The sequence below is a fragment of the Lissotriton helveticus genome, chromosome 2_1, assembly GCF_964261635.1.
Source record: "Lissotriton helveticus chromosome 2_1, aLisHel1.1, whole genome shotgun sequence".
NCBI lineage: Eukaryota > Metazoa > Chordata > Amphibia > Caudata > Salamandridae > Lissotriton > Lissotriton helveticus.
The window spans coordinates 1,417,756,472-1,417,778,465 of NC_136059.1; the positions used below are offsets into that span (position 1 = coordinate 1,417,756,472).

Here is a 21,994-nt window from a genome sequence, read left to right on the forward strand (position 1 = left end):
GCTATTAAGGCCTCTGATTATGTTAAACGGCATCACAACACCACGGTTTGGCTAAAAGTGCTCATGAAAAGGTGCCTGTCTGTGAATTGTGACTGGCCCAAACCCAAGATTACGGCATCCTGCACTTTCCGATGTCCGATCCGTCTGCGCTTGCAGGGCCTCCCTGGAGTGCTGCCCTTATTTAGCGGGTCAGGAACATTCCCTGATGGTACACACCTCCCTCCCCATGCCTGGCGGACACAGGGGGTAAACGGACATTGGCTCGACAACTGGGGCTTAGAAAGGCTGACCCCCACGTTGCATACCCCCCCTCCTGAGATAGATGGTGGGGAACACTGGTGGAACCCTTGACAGAGAACTGACCCATTTTACACACCAGTCTAATCCCAAATCTGGCTCTGTGCTCGGCGCCAGCTCCCGTCCCAAGCTGCAGCAGCCCACCGTCTATACTTGTTGCTGTTCTGTGGGACCTGGCGCCTGGCCTTTATCTGGAACTGCACACCACATGGGGCTGGGATGGGCACACCAAGCTGCAGAGAGCATGTTGCAGGCTGAAACTTCTCTGAGCACAATGTAGGCACCTTTGATCTCCTGAACCTGATGGACACTGCGGCCTCCTGTCTTCCGGTGGACATTTGTCCATCCTTCATCTCCATAGCTTGAAGATGGGGAAACAATGGCTTTCCAGCGGCATGGACAGCGGGCTGATACTCGTCAGCCTTCCACTACTCACCTGTCAGGGGAAGGTGAGGCTTCCCTACCCGTGTAGAAGGTGCGAGGGAAATGCTTTTATGAACTGCTCGAAGCTATCAGGGATGTGAGCCCAAGCTAGATACCTTGGCAATCGATGTGGGTCTCCTGCGAGCGTACCAAGCCAAACTCTGATGATTGCACATTGGCAGTAGTACACCTCATGTTGACTTAGTTTCAATTCCATATCAAGGCACTACAAATGGAAGTCTTCCAGCTGCGCGCCAGGTCGGAAGATGGAAGATGTCCATTCAAGACGAAACAACATTTGTCTGGTGGTGCTGCCTGAGGGAGCAAAGGGCAGAAATATGGACCTCTTTCTAGAAGACTGTCTCTTCCACATGGTGTTAGGATGTAATAGATCCACTTTCTTTTAAATAGAACGGGCCCACAGGTCTCCAGGCAAGGCTCCTCCACCAGGCTGTCTGCCCCAGTTGGTGGTAGCTCAACTATTCAACTATCGGACCAAGATCAAATCCTCCTGGTCACCAGAACCAGGGCAGATCGACAGTGGGTCAGTAAAGATTTATCCAGATTACACAACAGAAGTGCAAAGACTAAGGGCATCTTTCTTGTCTAATAAACAGAAACTGCGGTATTCGGGACTAAAATACTTTCTGCTGTACTCAGCCAAGCTACGAGTCATTGACTGTACCCCTTTTTTTTTTGGAACACCAGCAGGCGCCTGGGAATGGCTAGAGTTGATGGGAGTGTCTCTGATACCCCGAACCACACAGTCGGATACAGGGGGGCGGCAACCGCACTCCAGATGTCGACCGTGCAAGCAAACCCAGGAAAAAACCCACGAATGAGTAGGCAGCAAGAGAATGAGCCTGGGCAGCCAATCTTCATCACCTCGCAGAAACGAGGGAGACTGTCCTGACTAGGAGCTGGGCCAGACCCTGGAGATTTCTCCCAGCAGAACTCTTGACTAGACCCATAGCTGCCTCTAATGACAGCAGATCATGCTATATAACATGTTGTACGGTAGCTAGACTCCTTGACTAGACTAGACTTTCTCACCAGACAGGTGGGGGGGGGGGCTCATATCATAACTGGCCTGGGCCAGGTAAAGTTACTTTGCCACTGGCTGTTCGTTGGGAGGCCCCTCAATCGAACTGGAATAGTGTATTTAATTACTATGTTGGGTATGTGGTTGCTGACTTGTTTCTGTCCTGACCAGGAATAGGGATTTGAGGAATCAGTTCTAAGTTTATATTATGTGAATTTACAGCACCCTGTTGATGAGTTTGTATGGTGGATGGATGAAACAGGAGACCAGGGTGGTCAAACAGAGAAAAGAGATGTGAGCTATGAACCAATATGACATCTAACCTTCCGATGCACTTGGCCACATATAACAGCTTCACCTGGAATATCCGAGGGCTGGCTACTCTTGGACTATGTCATCTAGTATGCTCTTACCTGAGTCACAGACATACACACATTGCTTTCCTGTAGAAAACCCACAGGACAGCCAAGACACTGGCTAAATTGAAGCAGAAATGGAGGGATAAGATTATTGGCAACTCTTACAGTAGGGGTGGTCCTTATATGGGTGGCACAGGCAGTCCCGCTGTCACCGACCCGTACATTGGTGCACACTGACGATAGATATGTGGTGGTAGAGGGGAGCCTTGATGAGACACCAATTACTCTTGTGGCTCTTTATGTCGCAATAGCTACCATAAGCAGTTCTTGAGTTCTTGGCTGGTCTATCCCCCCCCCCCCCCAACCCAACCCCTCACCACTCCATTGGTACATGAAAGTGCTGAGTATATGGGAGGAGACTTCAGCTCAGTAGACAACATTGTCCTGGATAGCCCCACCCTTTCAGGGATTGCCGTGGCTAGAATGGCGCAAGCAGTGAGGGACTGGCTTGCACATAGTCAGGTACACAACATTTGGTGCTCCATGCATCCAGATGTGAGAGAATATTTGTTTTTATTTGTTTTTCTCCCCAGTACAGTAAGTGCATACCAGAATACATCTATTCTTATGCAGTGCACACATGTAGGCAGATTAGCCCTGCACCATGTGACTCTGGGCAATAGCTCGCTTAATCTTCCCGCCGGCCCCCAGTGCCTTGACACCCTCGGGTAATTGTTCGCGCTTTACAAATACTGAACATTTACATTAACTGCTCCGTGGAGAAGGTGGACTTTCGTCATATATTGGGGATGCCGGGCAGGGGCGTAATAAATACCCCGCAGCCCCCGCGGTGCAGGGGTGCCCCACTCTCTTCAGTAAATGAAGGGGCCCCTCTCAGCTCTTCAGTGAGAGCTGTGAGAGAGGCTTGCACTAAAGCAAGCCTCTCTCCCTCTAAAGCAGGTGCAGGCTGCCTGCAGCCTGCTCGGAGCCCCTCCCGCTGAGTGAAGAGAAACAAAGTAACAACGTACATTGTTTCTCTTCAGTCAGAGCGCGTGAGGCCCGGAAAGAGGATGGGGTGGGGGCCCCAGAGAGCAGGAGGCAGCACAGAGCACTGTTCGGGACCCTGACAAGGGTTCCGGGTGGGGGCCCCCAGAGAGAGCATTCTCCAGGGCAAAGCTCATATGAGAAGGGATGAGGCAGCAAAATGGTGCCCTCAGGTAAGCACTCTTGTGAGAAGCACCATGTGGGCGTCCGCGGGGGGGGGGGCGCAAAGGGGGCCAAGAAGGGTGCAAGGCAGAGGGGAGAAGGGTTCAAGGCAGAGGGGAGAAGGGTGCAAGGCAGAGGGGAGAAGGGTGCCAGGCAGAGGGGAGAAGGGTGCAAGGCAGAGAGGAGAAGGGTGCAAAGCAGAGGGGAGAAGAGTGCAAGGCAGAGGGGAGCAGGGTGCAAGGCAGAGGGGAGAAGGGTGCAAGGTAAAGAAGGGTGCAAGGCAGAAGGGGAGAAGGGTGCAAGGCGGAGGGGGAGAAGGGTGCAAGGCAGAAGGGAGAAGGGGTGCAAGGCAGAGGGGAGAAGAGAAGGCAGAGGGGAAAGGGTGCAAGGCAAAGGGGAGAAGGGTGCAAGGCAGAGGGGAGAAGGGTGCAAAGCAGAGGGGATAATGGTGAATGGTAGAAAAGGGTGCAAGGTGGATGGGGAGAAGGGTGCAAGGAGGAGGGGGAGAAGGGTGCAAGGAGGAGGGGGAGAAGGGTGCATGGGGGAGGGCGAGAAGGGTGCTAGGCAGAGGGGAGAAGAGTGCAAGAGGGATGGTGATAAAGTTAAGAATTCCCCCCCCCCCCCCCCCCTGGAAACATTTCTGCGGACGCCCATGGCAATGCACACTACTTTGTGAGAGAGAGTGAGAGAGAGAGTGGAGTGAGAGAGAGAGTGGAGTGAGAGAGAGAGTGGAGTGGAGTGAGAGAGAGAGTGTAGTGAGAGAGAGAGTGGAGTGAGAGAGAGAGAGAGTGGAGTGGAGTGGAGTGGAGTGGAGTGGGAGAGAGAGTGGAGTGAGAGAGAGTGGAGAGAGAGAGAGTGGAGAGAGAGAGTGGAGGGAGAGAGTGGAGGGAGAGAGTGGAGGGAGAGAGTGGAGGGAGAGAGTGGAGGGAGAGAGAGTGGAGAGAGAGTAGAGAGAGAGTAGAGAGAGAGCGTAGGAAGAGAGAGTGGAGAGAGAGTAGAGAGAGAGAGGGTGGAGAGAGAGAGTGGTGAGAGAGTAGAGAGAGAGAGGGTGGAGAGAGAGAGTGGAGAGCGAGAGTGGAGAGAGAGTGGAGAGAGAGTGGAGAGAGAGTGAGAGTGGAGCGAGTGAGAGTGGAGAGAGTGAGAGTGGAGAGAGTGAGAGTGGAGAGAGAGAGAGTGGAGAGAGAGAGAGTGGAGCGAGACAGTGGGGAGAGAGAGAAAGACAGTGGAGAGACAGTGGATAGAGAGTGGAGAGAGAGTGGAGAGGGAGAGAGTGGAGAGGGAGAGAGTGGAGAGGGAGAGAGTGGAGAGAGAGAGAGTAGAGAGAGTGAGAGACAGTGGAGAGAGAGAGAGAGTGAGAGACAGTGGAGAGAGAGTGGAGAGAGAGAGTGGAGAGAGAGAGAGTGGAGAGAGAGTGGAGAGAGAGAGTGGAGAGAGAGAGAGATAGTGGAGAGGGGGAGATTGGAGAGAGAGAGTGGAGAGATAGAGAGTAGAGAGAGTGGAGAGATAGAGAGTAGAGAGAGAGAGTAGAGAGAGAGAAGGGAGAGTAGAGAGAGAGAGAGAGTGGAGGGAGCCAGTGGAGAGAGAGTAGAGACAGTGAGAGACAGTGGAGAGAGAGCGAGTGGAGAGAGAGAGTGGAGAGAGAGAGTGGAGAGAGAGTGGAGAGAGAGTAGAGAGAGTGGAGAGAGAGTAGAGACAGTGAGAGACAGTGGAGAGAGAGCGAGTGGAGAGAGAGAGTGGAGAGAGAGAGTGGAGAGAGAGTGGAGAGAGAGTAGAGAGAGTGGAGAGAGAGAGTGAGAGAGTGAAGAGAGTAGAGGAAGTGGAAAGAGAGCGAGTTGAGAGAGAGAGTGGAGGGAGAGCGAGAGAGAGGAGAGAGAGAGAGAGAGTAAAGAGTGGAGAGAGAGTTGAGAGAGCGAAGGGAGAGTAGAGAGAGAGAAGGGAGAGAGAGAGTGGAGGGAGTCAGTGGAGAGAGAGTGAGAGACAGTTGAGAGACAGTGGAGAGAGAGACAGTGGAGAGAGAGTAGAGAGAGTAGAGAGTGGAGAGACAGTGGAGAGAGAGACAGTAGAGAGAGAGAGACAGTAGAGAGAGAGACAGTGGAGCGAGAGTTAGTGGAGAGAGAGACAGTGTGGAGGGAGAGACAGTGGAGGGAGTAGAGACTGACTGACTCAGAGACTGAATACTGACTGACGGAGAGACTAACTGGCTGAGAAACTGACAGAGAGGGAGAGACTGACTGACTGACTGAGAGAGGCTGACTGACTGACAGACTGACAGAAAAGAGAGATAGAGAGACTGACAGAGAGAGAGAGACTGACAGACTGACTGATTGACAGACTGACTGACAGACTGACTGACTGAGACTGATTGACAGAGAGAGAGAGAGACTGACTGACAGAGAAAGACACTGACTCACAGAGAGCGACAGAGAAACTGTGATGGAATTGGGGTCACAGTGTGTATGAAGGTATGCAATGCCTCTTAAGATTGCTATTGTCTACTAATAAAAATGTATTATCAAAATGTGCTCTTTATAGTTGCATCTGCTTTTGAAATACTTCATTGTCGCTTTGTCTAATGTTTTAAAATGGATACGAGAAGGAGCAGTGGATGCACTTTTGTCAAAACTGAATGATGAGTGGGCCCGATGTTGTATATTATGACAGGAGTCTGCATCAGGAAACCCACCTAAAATTGGGCAAACTTCCATGGCAGGGACCTTGTAATGAAGGGACCACCACCTATGATAGCCTGCTGGCAGACTAATCCCAACCTTTGACTTCACCATCCAGTGTTACTTATAACGGCTGTATTGGTGACAGTGGCGTAACGATAGCCCCGCATCCCCTGCAGTATGGCGGGTCGCTGGCCTGAGAGCCCTAGACTGGCATGGAGGATGGGAGGGGCCCCCCTCCATGTAGTTTGCAGGTGGGCCCCCTCAAGTTTCGTTACGCCACTGATGCCAGGCTTTAAGATATGTACTGGCAGATTGTGCTAAACCGAATTCAGCCACCGATTGGGTGGTCCCAAGCAATGCCTTTTGGGCCAACTTCCTGTCGGTGAAAAAAGGGCCCTGATCAGGAATTTCCTGGTATGGGGGTTAATCCTGGCAAAACAGACGAGTCGCTCTTCATTGGCTTTCCCTGTTTCCCGCCAAGGTACGAGCATGGTTGAAAGATGTGGCTGAGTGGGCTCTGCCGGGTGAGAGGCGTTGGTGCAAATGTAAGAGGGATACAAACCTGGAAGATGGTCTACGGGCGCGGGCTTCAATGCTGGTTAACTTACTTGACCTGCCCGATTCTAGACCACCCTAGATTGTTGCTATTTGCGGTCCAACATTGTGATGCTGTAATGTGCTCGACCTTTGGAGATTATGATAGCTGGATTAGGTGGTTCTACCCGGATCCCAAGAACCCGGGATGTATACAGAAGGCACGATCATCTATATAAAGTTATGAATGCAGGCTTTCAGTTGTTTCTGAGTGACAAGGTATCACTCTAATAACCATATTGGGTACAGATGGGTAGAGCCAGGGTGGGGTGGAGTTGGGGGGATTTTACACATTGTTTTTAACATGTCTGTTTTCCACTGATATTGTATGTTGCTGTGCTAATAAAGATTATACAAAAAAACTCCTACTTGTGAAACATAAGTTGTGACACCAAAGTACTGAATTTAAAAACTAAAAATAGCAATAGCAGAGATGCGGGCGGGTATAGGAGTGGGTACAGAGGAAGACATTGCATCCCTCTCCAGGGAGCATAGAATAGTGTTGACTAGGCTGTGTTAATGTTGAACGGATATCAAAATGTCAATACAAATCTACTTGTAAAAAAACAAAACAAAAGTCTGTCAACCGATGTCTGACCAATTGGCTTTGCCAAATCTTGTTTTATTTTCTTCTTTAATGTGTATCTGGTCATGTGAATAAATCCTTTCTTCTAGACCACCTGAAAGAATGGGTTGAGTGTGTGTTCTCCCTTCACTCGCTGCCTTCTTGAAGTTGGCGTACTTCTAAAAGTACACTGCAAGTGATAAAAGTTGTTCAACATGTTCGTTAATAGCCACACCTTTGACTCAGATGTACATTTGTATTCACTTCTGAGCCACTAATGTTGTAGTAACTGGACCAATGCCTGCTGTTGGCAGCCGATTAAAGGGTTTGCACATGCAACATCTACTGATGGCTAAAGTCTCCCTGAACCCACAATGATCCCGATAATGATTTTGAATATAATAACAAAGGCCAGGGCATTATAAAAACTGCCATAATTTAGCAAAAGTGTAACAGTTCCGCCTAATACATGGGATCTGCAATAAATGTAAAATCCAGCCTGCACTGTCTAGAAATAAGGTTTAAGTTCCAATACAAGTTTTAATGTTGGTGATATTAGGAGAAAATTGCAGCAAATCTGGTAGCTAATCTAACCTGTCACAAGGTTTCATAGTGGATTACGCTTCCCATTTGCAGCCACTTCTTTAATGTATGAACTTCTATTTCAGCTGAAGACGACGATGATGTCGATGGCTTGTCACAGGGATCCGCGAAAGAGACACAGACCTCAACTGATTCAAGTGAGTTCAATGTTTGTAACGGTGCAAAGCGCAATCTTAAAGCAGACCCTAGGAATCAGGCATCTGTTTTCCTGTGTAACCTAAAGTGGCACATTTGAGTTCTTTGCTATTGCTTATGTGACCGTGTTCGTCTCCCAAAACAGTATGGGATTCAAAATGCAGTTTTTCCGAAAAAAATAATCACATTTACATTTTAGCACTACTGTGCTTTCTTGCCTTCTCTTTAGTTTGGTTTTAAAAAGGTGATTGTTTAGTTTTGGGTGGCGCATGAAAGAATAAGTGGCAAAAAACGTGTTTTTAAAACTTTTCCACTAACGCCCTAAACTCAAATTGTCAAACCTATTGTTAGAAATAGGGATCTCTAGTTGGCAGCTTGTTACCTTGTCGAAGTAAGGACCCTTCTTCCTAGTCAAAGTAAGTGGGATGCACTTCTCAAATAACCCCTGCTCACCCCCTTGGTCAGGCTTATCTCAGAGGCAGTGTGTAAAGCATTTGCACATAACTAGCAATAATACAATGACAACACGACAGACACCACACCAGTTTTAGAAAAATTTCCAATATTTATCTGTGCACAACAAGACCAAAAACTATAAAAATCCACTATACAGTTCTCAGAAATATCAATGAACAAAAATAGACTAAAAATACATTTTCTTGAAGTCGATAGCTCCGTCCGGGGCTATCACGGCATGGCAAACAAGAAATCCAAATAGTTCTGGTTGACCGCAGGGTCACAGGTCAGCTACGGTGTCGGGAAGACCCACAAAACAGTACATTTAGAAATGCAGGGTGTGGGGGATCTCGCGGAGAGATCAGAAGAGTCTGTGTCGGCAGGCACTGGTTCCGTAGGTCGGTGTTGGAGTCGTAGGGCCCTTGAAGTTGCACGCGTTGCAGATCGAGCTCAGTGTGGTTGATGTCAGGAGCGCTGGCGGCGTCGAGGATGCAGTGCAAAGTGCAGGGGTTCGGCGTGCTGTGTCCTCAGATCGCAGTGCAGTCAGCGGCTTGGTCATCGTCGTCAAGTGGCGTCAGTGAGACCAGGGCTAGTGCGAAGTGGGGCGGTGCTCGTTGCGGTGGAAGCAGGTCACAGTGCAAGCAGCAGCATAGTTGTTGCTGAAGCACTGTCAGCTGAGGCACCGGGCTCGATGGAGCTGGCGCCGGTAGGCCAAATCTGGGGTGTGGGACAGGGCGCTGTGTTGTGTAACTTACTAATGGTGTCCACAAACCACTTTGCAAGCAGTGGCGTCAATATCAGCGTGAAGTATCGTCGAGGATACCAGGGTGGTGGTGAAGCAAGGCTGTGCAAAGTGCAGTGCCCATAGGTCATGGTGCAAACAGCGGCTCAGTGGCGGCGGTGGGCGGTATCTTCAGTGAAACCAGGGTTGCGGTACGAGGTGTGATGGTGCCCTCTGCAGTGCCTTCAGGACACGGAGCTGGCAGCGGCATCGTTGACATCGTCGGGTTGCTTTATCTTCTATTGCAGCACAAAACACACAGTTTGCAGTGCTGGTATCAGATGAACTTGAAGTCTTTGCTTTTCCTGGGACTTCTTGAACACTGGGCAAGCTCTGCCTCAAACCTTTAGCAAAACTCAAACAAAGAAGTTGCAGGAAGTTCAGCCCAGTCCTTTCTCTGCCCATGACAAAAGCAGCCACTTCAGGCCAACACAGCAAACACACAGCAAAGTGGTAGCTCCTCCTCACAGCTTCTCCAGCTCTTCTGCAGGTTCCTTGACCCAAAAGAATTCTAAAGTCCTGGGGTCAGGGCTCCAATATTTATACGACATTTTCTCTTTGTGGCAAGGGTCTGTGAGCCCAGCCCAAACCAGTTCTGACCTCTCTGGCCCAGCTTCACTACGAGAGGTGGAGACAGCATTGTGCACAGGAGAAACTGCCTATTCAGGTGCTAGTGAAAACTCCTCCCACCACTCTAAATGCAGCCCAGGCCTATTCAGAACATGTCATACCTTTCACATACACTGTACCCTGGGCCTACCTAAGGGGTGCCTCCTTACATGTAAGAAAAGGGAAGGTTAGGGCCTGGTAAGTGTGGCCACTTGTCAGGTCGACATGACAGTAAAATCTGCATGCAGACACTGCAGTGGCAGGTCTGAGACACCTTTGAAAGGCTGCTTGTGTGGGTGGCACAATCAGTGCTGCAGGCCCACTAACAGCATTTGATTTATAGGACCCGAGCACACACAGTGCACTATACTAGGGACTTAGTAAATAAAATAAGCCAAACATGGAAATAGCAATCCATAAACACAATTTCCCACAGGAGCACTTGCAATTCTACACTGAACAGCAGTGAGAAAGTGCGCAGAGGCAATAAACCAGAAAAACGAAGTCCAGCATACCATTGACAACAGGAATCCAGAACGCAAAAAGACTGGGGAAACACGCCAAAAGATGCCAGGCCTAACAGCTATGTTCCGAAATCACACTGTACCAAACGATCCTTTGTGCCCAGTTGTAACACGTTCTTTACCACACCTGTTCATAAGGCGCTTTTATGGTCAGAAAGGAAACGCTCTTATTCGATGCAACAAGTCAAATCAGGATTCTTTTTTTTCTCTAAGCCCCTACCAGTATTACAAAGAGGAACACACAGTAACTGAAACAACAAGTAAATACAGGTGACTTTGCATTTAATCATTTGGGAAGAGAATGGGCTATTGGACTGTGTCTGGGAGGACAAAGTAAATACTAAAACCAGGAAACAGGAATTACAGAATATTGATTCTTATCAGGCGAAGTACAGTAAATTGAGGTTGGTACATAGCAGTGAGTTTCTTAACAACCGCTGAAGATGGCATACGTATGTAAAACGTGATATGTTTGTATCAACAACGGTTCGCAGGGAAATACATATTTTTGGGAGTTTCAACAGCCAGGAAACACAATGCGGATATAATTCTTTTTTAGACTTTTTAAAACAACTAATGTACCCAGGGGCTGAGACAGATGTTTTTCTAGCAAAAGGGCAGTTTCATTTGCTAAAAAGTCAAAAATATATACGTTAAATTAACGAGAATTAGTGCTCATGCTTTTTAGTGAAAAGGTGGTGTATTGGGGAGTAGCAGAAGAAATAACAAAAAGTGCATCACTTAAAAAGACAGACAACTCCTGTTCAAGAAGAAGGGAAGGAAATATCACCTAGTTTGAAATCTGGGCTTCAGGAATGGCATTGTTACAGGGCTCTTAATACACCTTCTACCGACTCAAAATTAATTTCACACATTCTTGCGAGTGTTTCTAATGCATGGCATTCCCATCTTATCGCTTGACCCGTTTACATTCCAATAGCATTGTACAAGGATGTAAAATGGTGACCCAAACATCACCAAGGCCTTTATTACAAGTTAACCGGTTTTAGTTGTGAGGATGCTGAGTTTCTGGAATCTTGTTTCCAGCAAGTATTCCTGCAACTAAATTAGTTTTTTTTATAGTTACTGGCATAGGGAGTAACTATGTGGACACACGAGCCCCGGACAAAAAACCTGTATGTTTTCCCTTATTTTGGGAACTGCTTCACTGACATTTTCCACCTGCTCTCAGTAGTTGAAAAATGTCAAGAGACGGGTGGAGCAAGAAGCCATCCATTGGTAGTAGCCTGGCTCAGACAGTATTGTTTAACCATACTTTGGCTCTCATTGCAAGATGACAGAGCAACACCACAGATTTAAGATTTAAGATTTAAGATTTAAGCAACACCACAGGGACTACACAGGGTTGCAATTATGATAAATAAAAATGGTGGTACGATTGCTACCCCTAAGCCCATACATGATACTCATGGTAGATGGATCATTGTACCTTTGAAAGTAGGGCTACAGCATTTGAATATAGTTTCATTTAATGATCCAATGCACAAGGACGTTCCTTCATTGCAAAAATAAGGTTACCAATTAGTTTTTAAGAAGCACAGTATGATGGGAAACAACCTTTACAACACAACTTTTACATCGCACTACCATTACAACGCATGTTTTACATCGCAACATCCTTAACATCGCATACCATTACAACGCAGACATTACATAGCATGTCACTACAGTGCATACCATTACAACGCATGTCACTACAACGCATGTCACTACAACGCAGGCATTACATCGCTAGACATTACAACGCATACCATTACAATGCATAGTACCCTAACACAATCCAACACTTACCCAACTGTTGCACTCACTGGAGTCAGAATAGTAATTGTACCCCCTACACTATCCAACACTTACCTTAAATGCGATGTAATGGTATGCGTTGTAAATGTATTATGCGATGTAATGAAATGCGTTGCAAAGGTAGTTTGTAAAAATGCATTGTAGTGACATGCGATGTAAAATCATAAGATGTAAAGGATGTTGCGATGTAAAAAATGCGTTGTAAAAGCATGCGTTGTAATGGTATGCGTTGTATCGTCATACATCCCAGTATGATAGTTTTTCAAAGGGTATGTGGGGGTTTGGTAGATCCATAGAGATAAATTCATCTTGACTTGAGCACTTACTCTATTCAGTTTGAGTTCCCGTGGTGTCGGATGCTGATCCCTCGGAGTTTGTGGGCGAAGTCAAGTGTATATACAAACAGTGGTTTTGGACCTGGGATTAATTCCCCCTGAAAGTGACATGTGTGAGTGACCCGCACGGATGTGCTACACTATTTTAAAAGAATTGTTCGCTTGCTCTGCATAATTGTGAAGGGTGCTATCAGATCGGATTTTTTGTCATTTTGTTCACCTTGTCCTGAGGAGGTCGGATTGGTTGGAACGCCGAAACGCGACCGTGTCGACACTTTCCATTAGGAGGAGTCTGATTCAAACTTTAATTAAAGTGGAATTTCATTTCTTTGACACAATTTTCTTTACAGTTAGGTTCCTTATTGTTTGCTTTTCGAACCAATTGTGTCTGACTACCTCGTGTGTACTTCCTAGAAGTAATAGGAGGACACCTAGCTTCTGCTTCAATAATTCTGCTCTGGGTGAAGATGGATTTATTTATAATCAAGTATTATCTGTATTAAGTGTGTGTATTTTGCCCCTTGTTGTTGTATATAGTTGTGTACATATGTATGTATATTTGTGTATAATGTAAATTTGATATTGACTGAAATCTATTGAAGAATGTTTTTCTTTGTGATTATGAAAATTAAAATGTATAATCACGTTCTCCATTATGTGTGATGGTGTGCTTGTTGAGTAATTAGTAAGTTAGTGGACCAGTGCCACCAGTATAGGAGAATTAGTAGTCCCCTATGAACTAATTAGTTAGATATTCATTCCTCCTTTACCATTTTTTAAATTTGCTTACTCACTCCATTCAAAGCAGGCAGATTTAAGCCTGCCACTCGGATAGACTATCGTTTAGTTTCAGCTGCTCTGCCAGATCTTAAAGTTAGCTACGAGCTGGCTCCTGATTCTAGAATCCTAGGATATTGAGCCAATACAGTTATTGATGGATATTGGAGAAAACTTTGCTCTTAGAGAAATAATTTATTTCTAAAATCAAAGCGTAAATATTAGACTAATTTTGGCTTAACAATGGTTCAACTGGTGAATAAATTGCATGGAAAATCTTTAAGGCCACAATGCAGGACAATTTTATCTCCTTTAAATCATATTAATATTAAAAGGTGAGAGAAAAAAGGTTCTCAAGCACAACACCTATTGATAGAGAAAGAAAGGGCATTCATATTAAATTCTACCAAAGCCTTTTTTGCTCCTTTGAATTGAGCAACATCATTTTTGGAGGATATTTTCTTACAAAATACTTTGGGATGGAGAAAAAAGGGGATGTCTCTTAGAATGATCCACTAGAGAAAGCTCAAATAGAAATGCATTTACAACAATCAAAGGTTGTCGGGCAAAATACATTTTGCATGAGCGGGAAGATATTTTCTATTTAAAAAGAAAAAAAAAACATATAAATATATGAGGACCACTTCCCATCACAGAAAGGAGAGTACAAACAACTGGAAAGGCATCTGAAATTAAAAAAATAAATGGTCTATTTGAGAGGCAGGCTTAAATGTGCATGATTTGCATGAATGTTCCCCTTGAGATCAATTTATCTCCATTGATTCAAAACCCCGAAGTGGAGCATACCTCTTGAAAACAATACTTGTGTGCATCTTCATTCACACTTGTTTTGGATTACCGGAGCCTAGCCTATATGGTAAGAAATTAATATCCCTACCATTACGCACTAACTATCTGCTGCCTTAATTTTGCAATGAAACAAGGTTCTCTTGTATTTGACCATGAATTAAATCTATATTCAAAAGCTGTAGCTCTACTTTCAAGGGTACAATGATCCTTCTGCCATGAGCATCATGTATGGGCTCAGTGGTAGCAATTAGAGCACCATGTTTATGTATCATAATTGCAACCCCCACATGTGGCTGAAGAGAAAAATGAAAAGGATAGCAGGTCCATCCAGGAACATCAAATCCTATTTTCCTTACCCCTTACCAAACGAGTGTCTTGACCAAAGTCTGGGTTTCTAATTTCCAGCCATTCTACTAAAGCCTGATGCTTCCTTTTGTTGTTCAAACTGTTAACATTAAGAATAATGATGCAAGATGCTTTAGATACAATGGAGTGATATGAAAAGATTACTTCATTGAAACAATGGGTTAACCCTGCATTTCCAATGTTACCGTTATCCTCTTTTTCCCAACTTGTGCCTAGCCCTCTCCCCGTACCTTAAGTGTGTGTCCCTTCTTCTTATTGGTGTGTCACCTTCCCGTTGACTTAATTTGCTGCTTTGTTTTTGAACCTATGTTGGGGTTGGAGCTTCATCCAATGACCGCTAACACATTTTAATAAGTCAGACATGGGGTATCATGAAGACGTTAACCTGTCTGACTACTTTGTAATTTCTGATATTTTCCTGGCATCTATAACCACGTGAAATTGATTGGACAATAGAAAGTTTAAACTCGTGGTTTCAGAAGTTGTGCTTGAATGCTATGAGTTTTATACTTTTCCACTGTTTGTTTGACCCTCCATCTCCTTCTAGAAGTTTTATAAAAGTTAACTTGGTAAATTGAAAATAGAGCTTGTTAGCGACATGGATCACTTTTTACCTAGATAGCTTTGCCTTCTTTTTTTTTACTAATGTTCATAAAATTGACAAGAATGTTTGTGGCAGTGCCCTGGATAATTAAATGGAACTCGATGGGACCTCAAAATGGTAAGATCCTCTGGAGCTTCAGGATTGATGTGCTTTTTAATCAAATGGGTCGCCTAGTCATATTCTGACGTCTTCCTATTCTTTTGGGACTCCCAGGTTACAAATATTTGACCTTCTTGATCTATATTCAGGGTCTTCCTGTGCTTATCAACAACTAGGATGATATGCCAGGAATCTACCACCTGAAACCTGGTTTGTGTACCCATAGTATTTTGTGCTGCAGTGGATAAAAGTAGAATCCCCATCCTTTATTAGTGCACACATTCTCTCTCAGTGATCCGACGATGGAGAGCATTGAACTTTGATCAAACAGAACCTGGCAGGACTCAGATTAGCAATCCTAAACCTCTGCACTCTCCCACTAAGAATGACCTTCTGTTCTGGCTATCAATTCACTCGGCTTTTGCTTTATCTTGCAGAGTATATAATCATTTTGGGGGAATGTTTTACTTTACTCTTCAATGGTGGCTCAATCGCCCGACCCATGCACGTTGCTTGACACTTACATGCGTGACACATACTTTTTTTAGTTTCGTTTTTCAGTTTGGCAGAGGTTTGGCTGTGAAGCTTCACCTAAAGATGGCTGTAGAAGTGCAATATAGTACTAATAATGAGCTCTCCCTTCTTGATATATGTACAATTGGCGACATAATATGGGCTATATGATACCAAACTAAGAATATCATTGATAGAGTAATACTGTCAGTTTTAGAAGTGAAAGGTTGATTTAACATGTTGAGACAATGTAATAGCAAACATACGAGACCTACTTAGGGAGCAGTTAGTCGTAGACTAGCTGCCTTGGACAGCACTGCTGTCAGTGGTCGAATGCTGTTTCATTTGTGGAAACTAACATACTAATGTGTATTTGTATTGCTCATAATATGAAAACATTGCCTCGCCTGCACCTATTGCACAACACTACGGTCCTCATTATAAGTGAGCCCCTTCAGGGAAATTGTTACCCTGCATTTTACTGTTTGGGTAGTTGTGCGTTCTGTGGTGTCACTTTTACTGCAAGGTAAAATCATGTTTCCTCTCCTCCCAAGCTTTATTCCATCCTGACATTTTGGCAGATATATCCTTAAAAAATTGGTACCATAAGAAATTTAAGGTAATTTGCAAAATTACAACGCAACTTAAAAATTCAATTTGGGATAAAATGATGCTGGCGTCTGAAATGGCATTTTTCAGCACACTCAGAATAAAAGATCATATATCATCAGACATGAATGCCCCAAGAAATGACTCAAAATGTACCTTGTGAAAGAGATGCCGCGGATGAATGCTAGATCGGCCATACTGCTACATTCCCTTCACTGACTCAACTTTTAGGGAAACTTTTAAACACTAGACAAGCCCTGTAAACACCTGCTTAAGAAATATCTATTCGAAAGAGTCTTAGATGAAATGAACTTTTACCATAATCATTCACAGGATTCATGAATACTTCAGTTAAGATGTTTTTAAAGAAAAGTTAAAAAAGGAAAAAGGTTTTGAAAAATAGGAAGCACGGATTCAACCAAATGTATGTAAATATTGCTTCCAGCTTTGGTGACTCTGAAGTGTTGCTAAACTGACTGTTTTTCCCAAACGTCTTGCTGAGTTTTTCCTCGATTGGGCTTACATGTATTATTGACTTCTCTCCAAGCTGTTTGGTATCAGTAGCTGACACCCTTGTTTTTCCATTGTTTTAAGTAGAAAAGTATTTTTTTTTAAATCCCATAGCATTTGTTTGTATGATTTAGATTTCCAAAATGTAAACCAAAGCTCATTGTATTCTGCAATGCAGAAACAATGAGTTTTTGCTGAATCAGTTGGTAAGTACGCATACCTCCCCCCAGTGCTGAGCCCATTTCTTGCTATTTGGGCAGTTTGCGCTTAGGGCTCCATAACTTTACCCCCACATAAATTATCCAGGCCAAATTGATGTCCTTCTTTTCCAAAATCTTGGGGATTCTAAAAGTACCCACGGTTTGTGGATTACCGTGGAGGTGATGGAGAAAATAGGCAAAAAATCGCTACATTTTGAGTTTTTGGTGAATAATAAGAAAAAAGTACTCTGGATTGGTGTCTTGTTTTTTTTCTTAAAAACTGCATCTACGAACGGTTTGTTGGTCTAAAGTCACCATCTTCCCAGCTTTCAGTAATATGCAGAGCTGAAAAAAAGACCACATTTGTTTACCGCAGTTGCCATTTTTCGAAGAGGTAGCCCATTTTTCCTTGATTTTATGCTCTCAACCTACTTCCAGTTTGTGGTGGAAACCAATGTGATCCCCATGAATAATCCAGAAAAGCTATAGATTTCTGAAAAGTAGACAACATTCCTTATTCTGCAAGGGGTCATATGTGTAGATCCATCAAGGTTTTCCCAAAGAAACTAACTGTTGAAATAAGGAAATACTGAAAATGAGTAGGAAAAACAAAACGTCCATTTGTGACACATTTTTCATCTGTAACTATTTGTCACAATGGCAAAAGCAATATACTGTTACGTCCGCTAGGCACTTCTGGTTGCGGGGCTATACAAGGTGTAGGTTTTCCAAAAACTGAGGGTACCCAGAGCCAACAACTGATCTGCACCCTACAATAATTTATGCTGAAATATGTAGAGTGAAAATGGGTACCAAGGAAGCCTATGTATTTCTGAAATGGGCACAAGATATGATGTTTAGGGGCTGTGGCTATTTGTACTTCTCTTAATTTGGGTGTACCTATACTAGCATATGATTTAGAGAGCAATTTTCAAAATGTTTTCTTTCTCACACATTGATTTACCTTTGGAAATGTGCAAATGCTGCAAAATCCACTTGTTTTTTTATTTAAAACAATTTGTATTGCCATTTCATTGTATCACAGTAGGTAGGCATACAAATATGATAACTGATCAAGACTTAACAGCCATATGTTACAGTACATTAGCCTTGGGAAGGCCCTGTGGCGCAAGTAAAAACAGGGAGAAAATGTAATGGAGTCATGCACATTTTGCAGCATTGTGTAGGTCTTGATAGAATGATGTGCTTGCCTGACAGTATGCTATATCGTGAGAGAGGAGGCCGGTTTGTTAAAGGAGAGAATCATCCGGCACGGGTGCCTAACTGGGGGTTAAAACTTATGGAGTTCGGTCGGGCGACCTGGTTTGTCTGCTTTGTTCTTTAGGGACAAAGTAAACTACTTCGATGTGTGTCTTCATCAGCTAGGGGATGGGGGCAGGGGTTCTACTACAACCTCCTTAGCAGTTAGAGATATTATTGGGCCGGGGTGTTGTGTGCTGTCTCAGTGCTCCGTTCCGGGGGGTACTGTCTGATCACGTCTCTTGGGGATGTTGGGACTCGCCTCCGTCAAGAGGGGACCTGGGTTGTGTGGCCCGATTGGGGCTCTAAGGTGCACTCGGGGGCAGCGCCGGTTGCTGCACGCCTGCCCTATGCTGGGTAAACTGGTACAGTAGCATGGACCATTCCATGGAGATGTGTTTTTTGCATGTGCCTCCTCCCTCCTAACTGTGTCCTCCTCCGATGAGCCCCATTTCTTAACCTCTCCCACCCAAGCCGTTAGGGGGGGGTCCACTTGGGGTTCTCCAAAGCATAGTGATCGCTCTTTTGGCCAATAAGAGAGCTAGGGAGACGAAGCGCGCTTGTACTTTGTGAGTTTTACGCTTGTGAAAGAGCCCAAGCCTGCTGGCCTCCCAAGTGTCTAGGTCTTTGAGTCCTGTGACTTCCTGCAATGTTTCGTGTATAGTTTGCCAGTATGGTCGCAATGTGGGGCATGACTAGAACATGTGTACAAATGTAGCGTCCGCGGATTGGCACCTCGGGCACACTAACTGTGTATCTGGGTAAAAGCGCTGGAGCCTGGCTGGGGTGAGGTAGTCATGGTGCAATATGAAAAATGTTATGTTTTTCAAGCAGGCATTTCTAGATACCTTCTGCGGGTACTCTAATTCCCATTCCCACTCTTATCGTGGAATGGACAACCTATTTCCTCTTCCCATTTCAGTCGCAGCTGGGCTAACGTGGTGGTAGTAAGCCTTCGTATTCCCATATGGAGAATTGTATGCAGTACCGGGTGCGTCGCCGGCTCCCCTCCCGCCAGACCCCATATACGGCGGCTGCTGAGTATTAATTGCCTGTGTTGCAAGAATTGCCCTGAGGGGAGACCTGTCTCGTCCGAAAGGCGTTGAACGGTAAAAGTTGTCCCTCTTCAAACAGAGAGAGGATTTCTTGGATGCCGTGACCTGTCCAGATTTGTATAGTGCAGGCAGTGTAAAATCTTCCCTTTTTGGGCAGGCCAGCTACCGGGTACAAAGGGGTATACAACGGGGTGTTGCCAGAGATGCGATGTATTCGCAGCATGCACGCCCGTGCCACCTTCACCTGGATCGAGTGCGATGCTCTGGGTTGCGTACCTGGGAGCAGCATGTGACAAATGGCCGGTATGGACATGGGCCCCTCGTCTGTTACCGTCTCTGCTAAGTGGCGCCCAGCCGTCTGTCTGGAGAGCCACTGCGTTTGCGCTGCATATAAGTAGGCCTCAAAGGATGGCACCGCCAATCCACCCTGGTTCAATGGGAGCTGCAGTTTGGAAAGTGCAACTCTACGACGTTTTTCACCCCATATGAGGATGCACAGCAGAGTGTGTAGTTCACAAAAAAAAGGAACGGGGTAACAACAAGAGTGCTAACAACAACATATAGAAATTGCGGTACTAGGATCATCTTGGCTAAAGCGACCTTACCGATGGGTGCCAAGGGCAGTGCCTTCCAGAAATTTCCCGTGTCCTGGCTCCCAGCAGAGCTCGACGGTGATCGCCCTCAAAGAGGTCGGCCGGCCAGTGATAAAGTCTGACACCGAGGTATCTTGGAGCACCAGCGCTCCAGGTTATGCGTGAGACCTCGAGCCTTAACTCCCGTGGGGGAAGGTGGTTGTTTAGGGGGTAGATGACGGATTTCGCCCAGTTGACTTTAAGCTCTGTTGCGATTGCAAAGCCTGAGAGAATGTCCCCTATGGGGCCAAGATCGGATTCTATATCCCTCACATATAGTAGCAGGTCGTGCATTGACACCATATGAGTGGCTCCTGCGGTTGGGATGCCCCATGCATGCCCCTCTTGCCTTAATCTAATTGCCAAGGGTTCCATAGCCATGGCAAACAGAAGGTGGGAGAGGGGGCACATCTGCCTGGTCCTCCACTCTACTGGAAAAAGCGAGGAGATATATTTGCCCAGCCGTATTCGGGAGGTGAGCTTTATAAATAATAGCTTTACGTACGCCCTGAAAGTGGGGCCTATTCCCATTCACCCCAGTGTTTTGAAGAGGTATGGCCACGTTAGAGTGTTGAATGCCTTCTCAAGGTCCAGAATCAGGCAGGCCGCCCTAGGGTAGCAGTCTTCGACCTGATCCTTATCCTGAAGGAGCCGGCGGATATTCTTGGACGTGTTTCTGCCCGGCGCGAACCCGTTCTGGTCTTGGTGTATGAGTGGCAGTAGCAGAGGCCTCAGCCGGTCCGCCAGGATCTTACCCAAGATCTTGCAGTCAGTGGAAAGTAGTGTGATTGGTCTGTACTAGGCTAGGTGTGTCGGTCCCGATCTGGTTTCGGGATTGAAACGATAAGAGACTCCCATAGCGAGCTCGACAATCCCCCCACCTCCAGGGCTGCTGCATACATATTGGTCAGTCGCGGCGCTAGCTGAGTAATGAAGGTGTGGTAATATTGTAGGGGTAAACCATCCATCCCAGGGTTTTGTTTCGGGCCAGTGAGCGGATCACTTGTTTCACGTCTGATTGTGTGATTACCTCTTCCAGGAGATCTCCCTCCTCATTCGGAATCTGAGGCATTGTAAGCGGGTCTAAGAATCGGGCAGGTCTGTCTCGACAGTCTCACGCAGGGCACTGATAGAGCGTTGCGTAGTAATTGCTGAAAAGTTGCAAAATGTCAGACTGAGCCATTGCGATTCTGCCTAAGGGGTTCCTAATCTCGGTGAATGGACGGGCTTCTTGGTGCTGACGGGCCAGCCAGGCCAAAATTGTGCCTGATCTGTCCCCCTCCCTGTGTCTTTTGGTTGCATGCAATTTAAAGTTGTAGCCTTGCAGGTCTGCTTAGCCCTACTCATATTCTATTTTGGCCTCCATGACTTATGCGTGGGTTGCCGTACCCGCGTTTTCTGCTTTAGTCAACAATGCCAATCTGAGTTCTGCTTTTTCGAAGCTTCCATCAAGTATCCTACACACTCCAACTATTTGCCTGATACAGGTTCCCCGCATTACAACTTTAAAAGCGTCCCACTCTAATCTTCTGTCGGATGCTGTGTTTGTGTTGTTCTCAAAGTATTCTGTGATATTATTCTCATGATTATGCCAGAATACCGGGTCTTCTAAACACTTGCGCTGTATTTTCCAAGTTGGGACTGGTGGGTGAGGCGGTCTCCATCTGAGGGTCAACAGATGTGCGCCATGATCTGAGATTACTCTCCCCAGGTAGTCTGCACATTGGATCATGGCCAATATCTCCGGCAAGCATTGAAATCGATCGAGTCGCACCCCCAGGTTGTGGAGCTCGGAGTGATAGGAGTATAGTTTAGTGGCCGGGTTTTGAGTTCTCTTTGCCTCAGCTAAAGCCCAATGTTGCACCCACAGACGGAATCGCTCTGCGTGCCCCTGTGCGGGGGATCCCGAGCTCGGGGTGTGTGATCGATCTAACGCCAGGTCTAATACTCAATTATAGTTGCCCCCTAACACCCATGGCACACACGTGAATTGTGGCAGAACTGTCGATAATGAGTCCCAGAATTGCCCTTGGTCCGAGTTTGGTGCATAGATGCTCCTATTAATGTAGGTCACCCGTCTAACAACCCCTCTAGGAATGCGTATCTCCCTGCACTGTCCACTACCCTACGTGTTTCT

At 45.9% G+C, this 21,994-nt stretch overlaps 1 protein-coding gene across 1 annotated transcript in view; it reads left to right on the forward strand.

Moving 5' to 3' along the window:
* DGKQ (diacylglycerol kinase theta) overlaps positions 1 to 21,994 on the forward strand; it is a 1,501,752-nt gene that overhangs the window by 915,137 nt on the left and 564,621 nt on the right. The window contains exon 7 of the mRNA XM_078676348.1: positions 7,827 to 7,898. Within this exon, the coding sequence (XP_078532474.1) occupies positions 7,827 to 7,898 (72 nt within the window). The remainder of the gene's footprint in view (positions 1 to 7,826; positions 7,899 to 21,994) is intronic.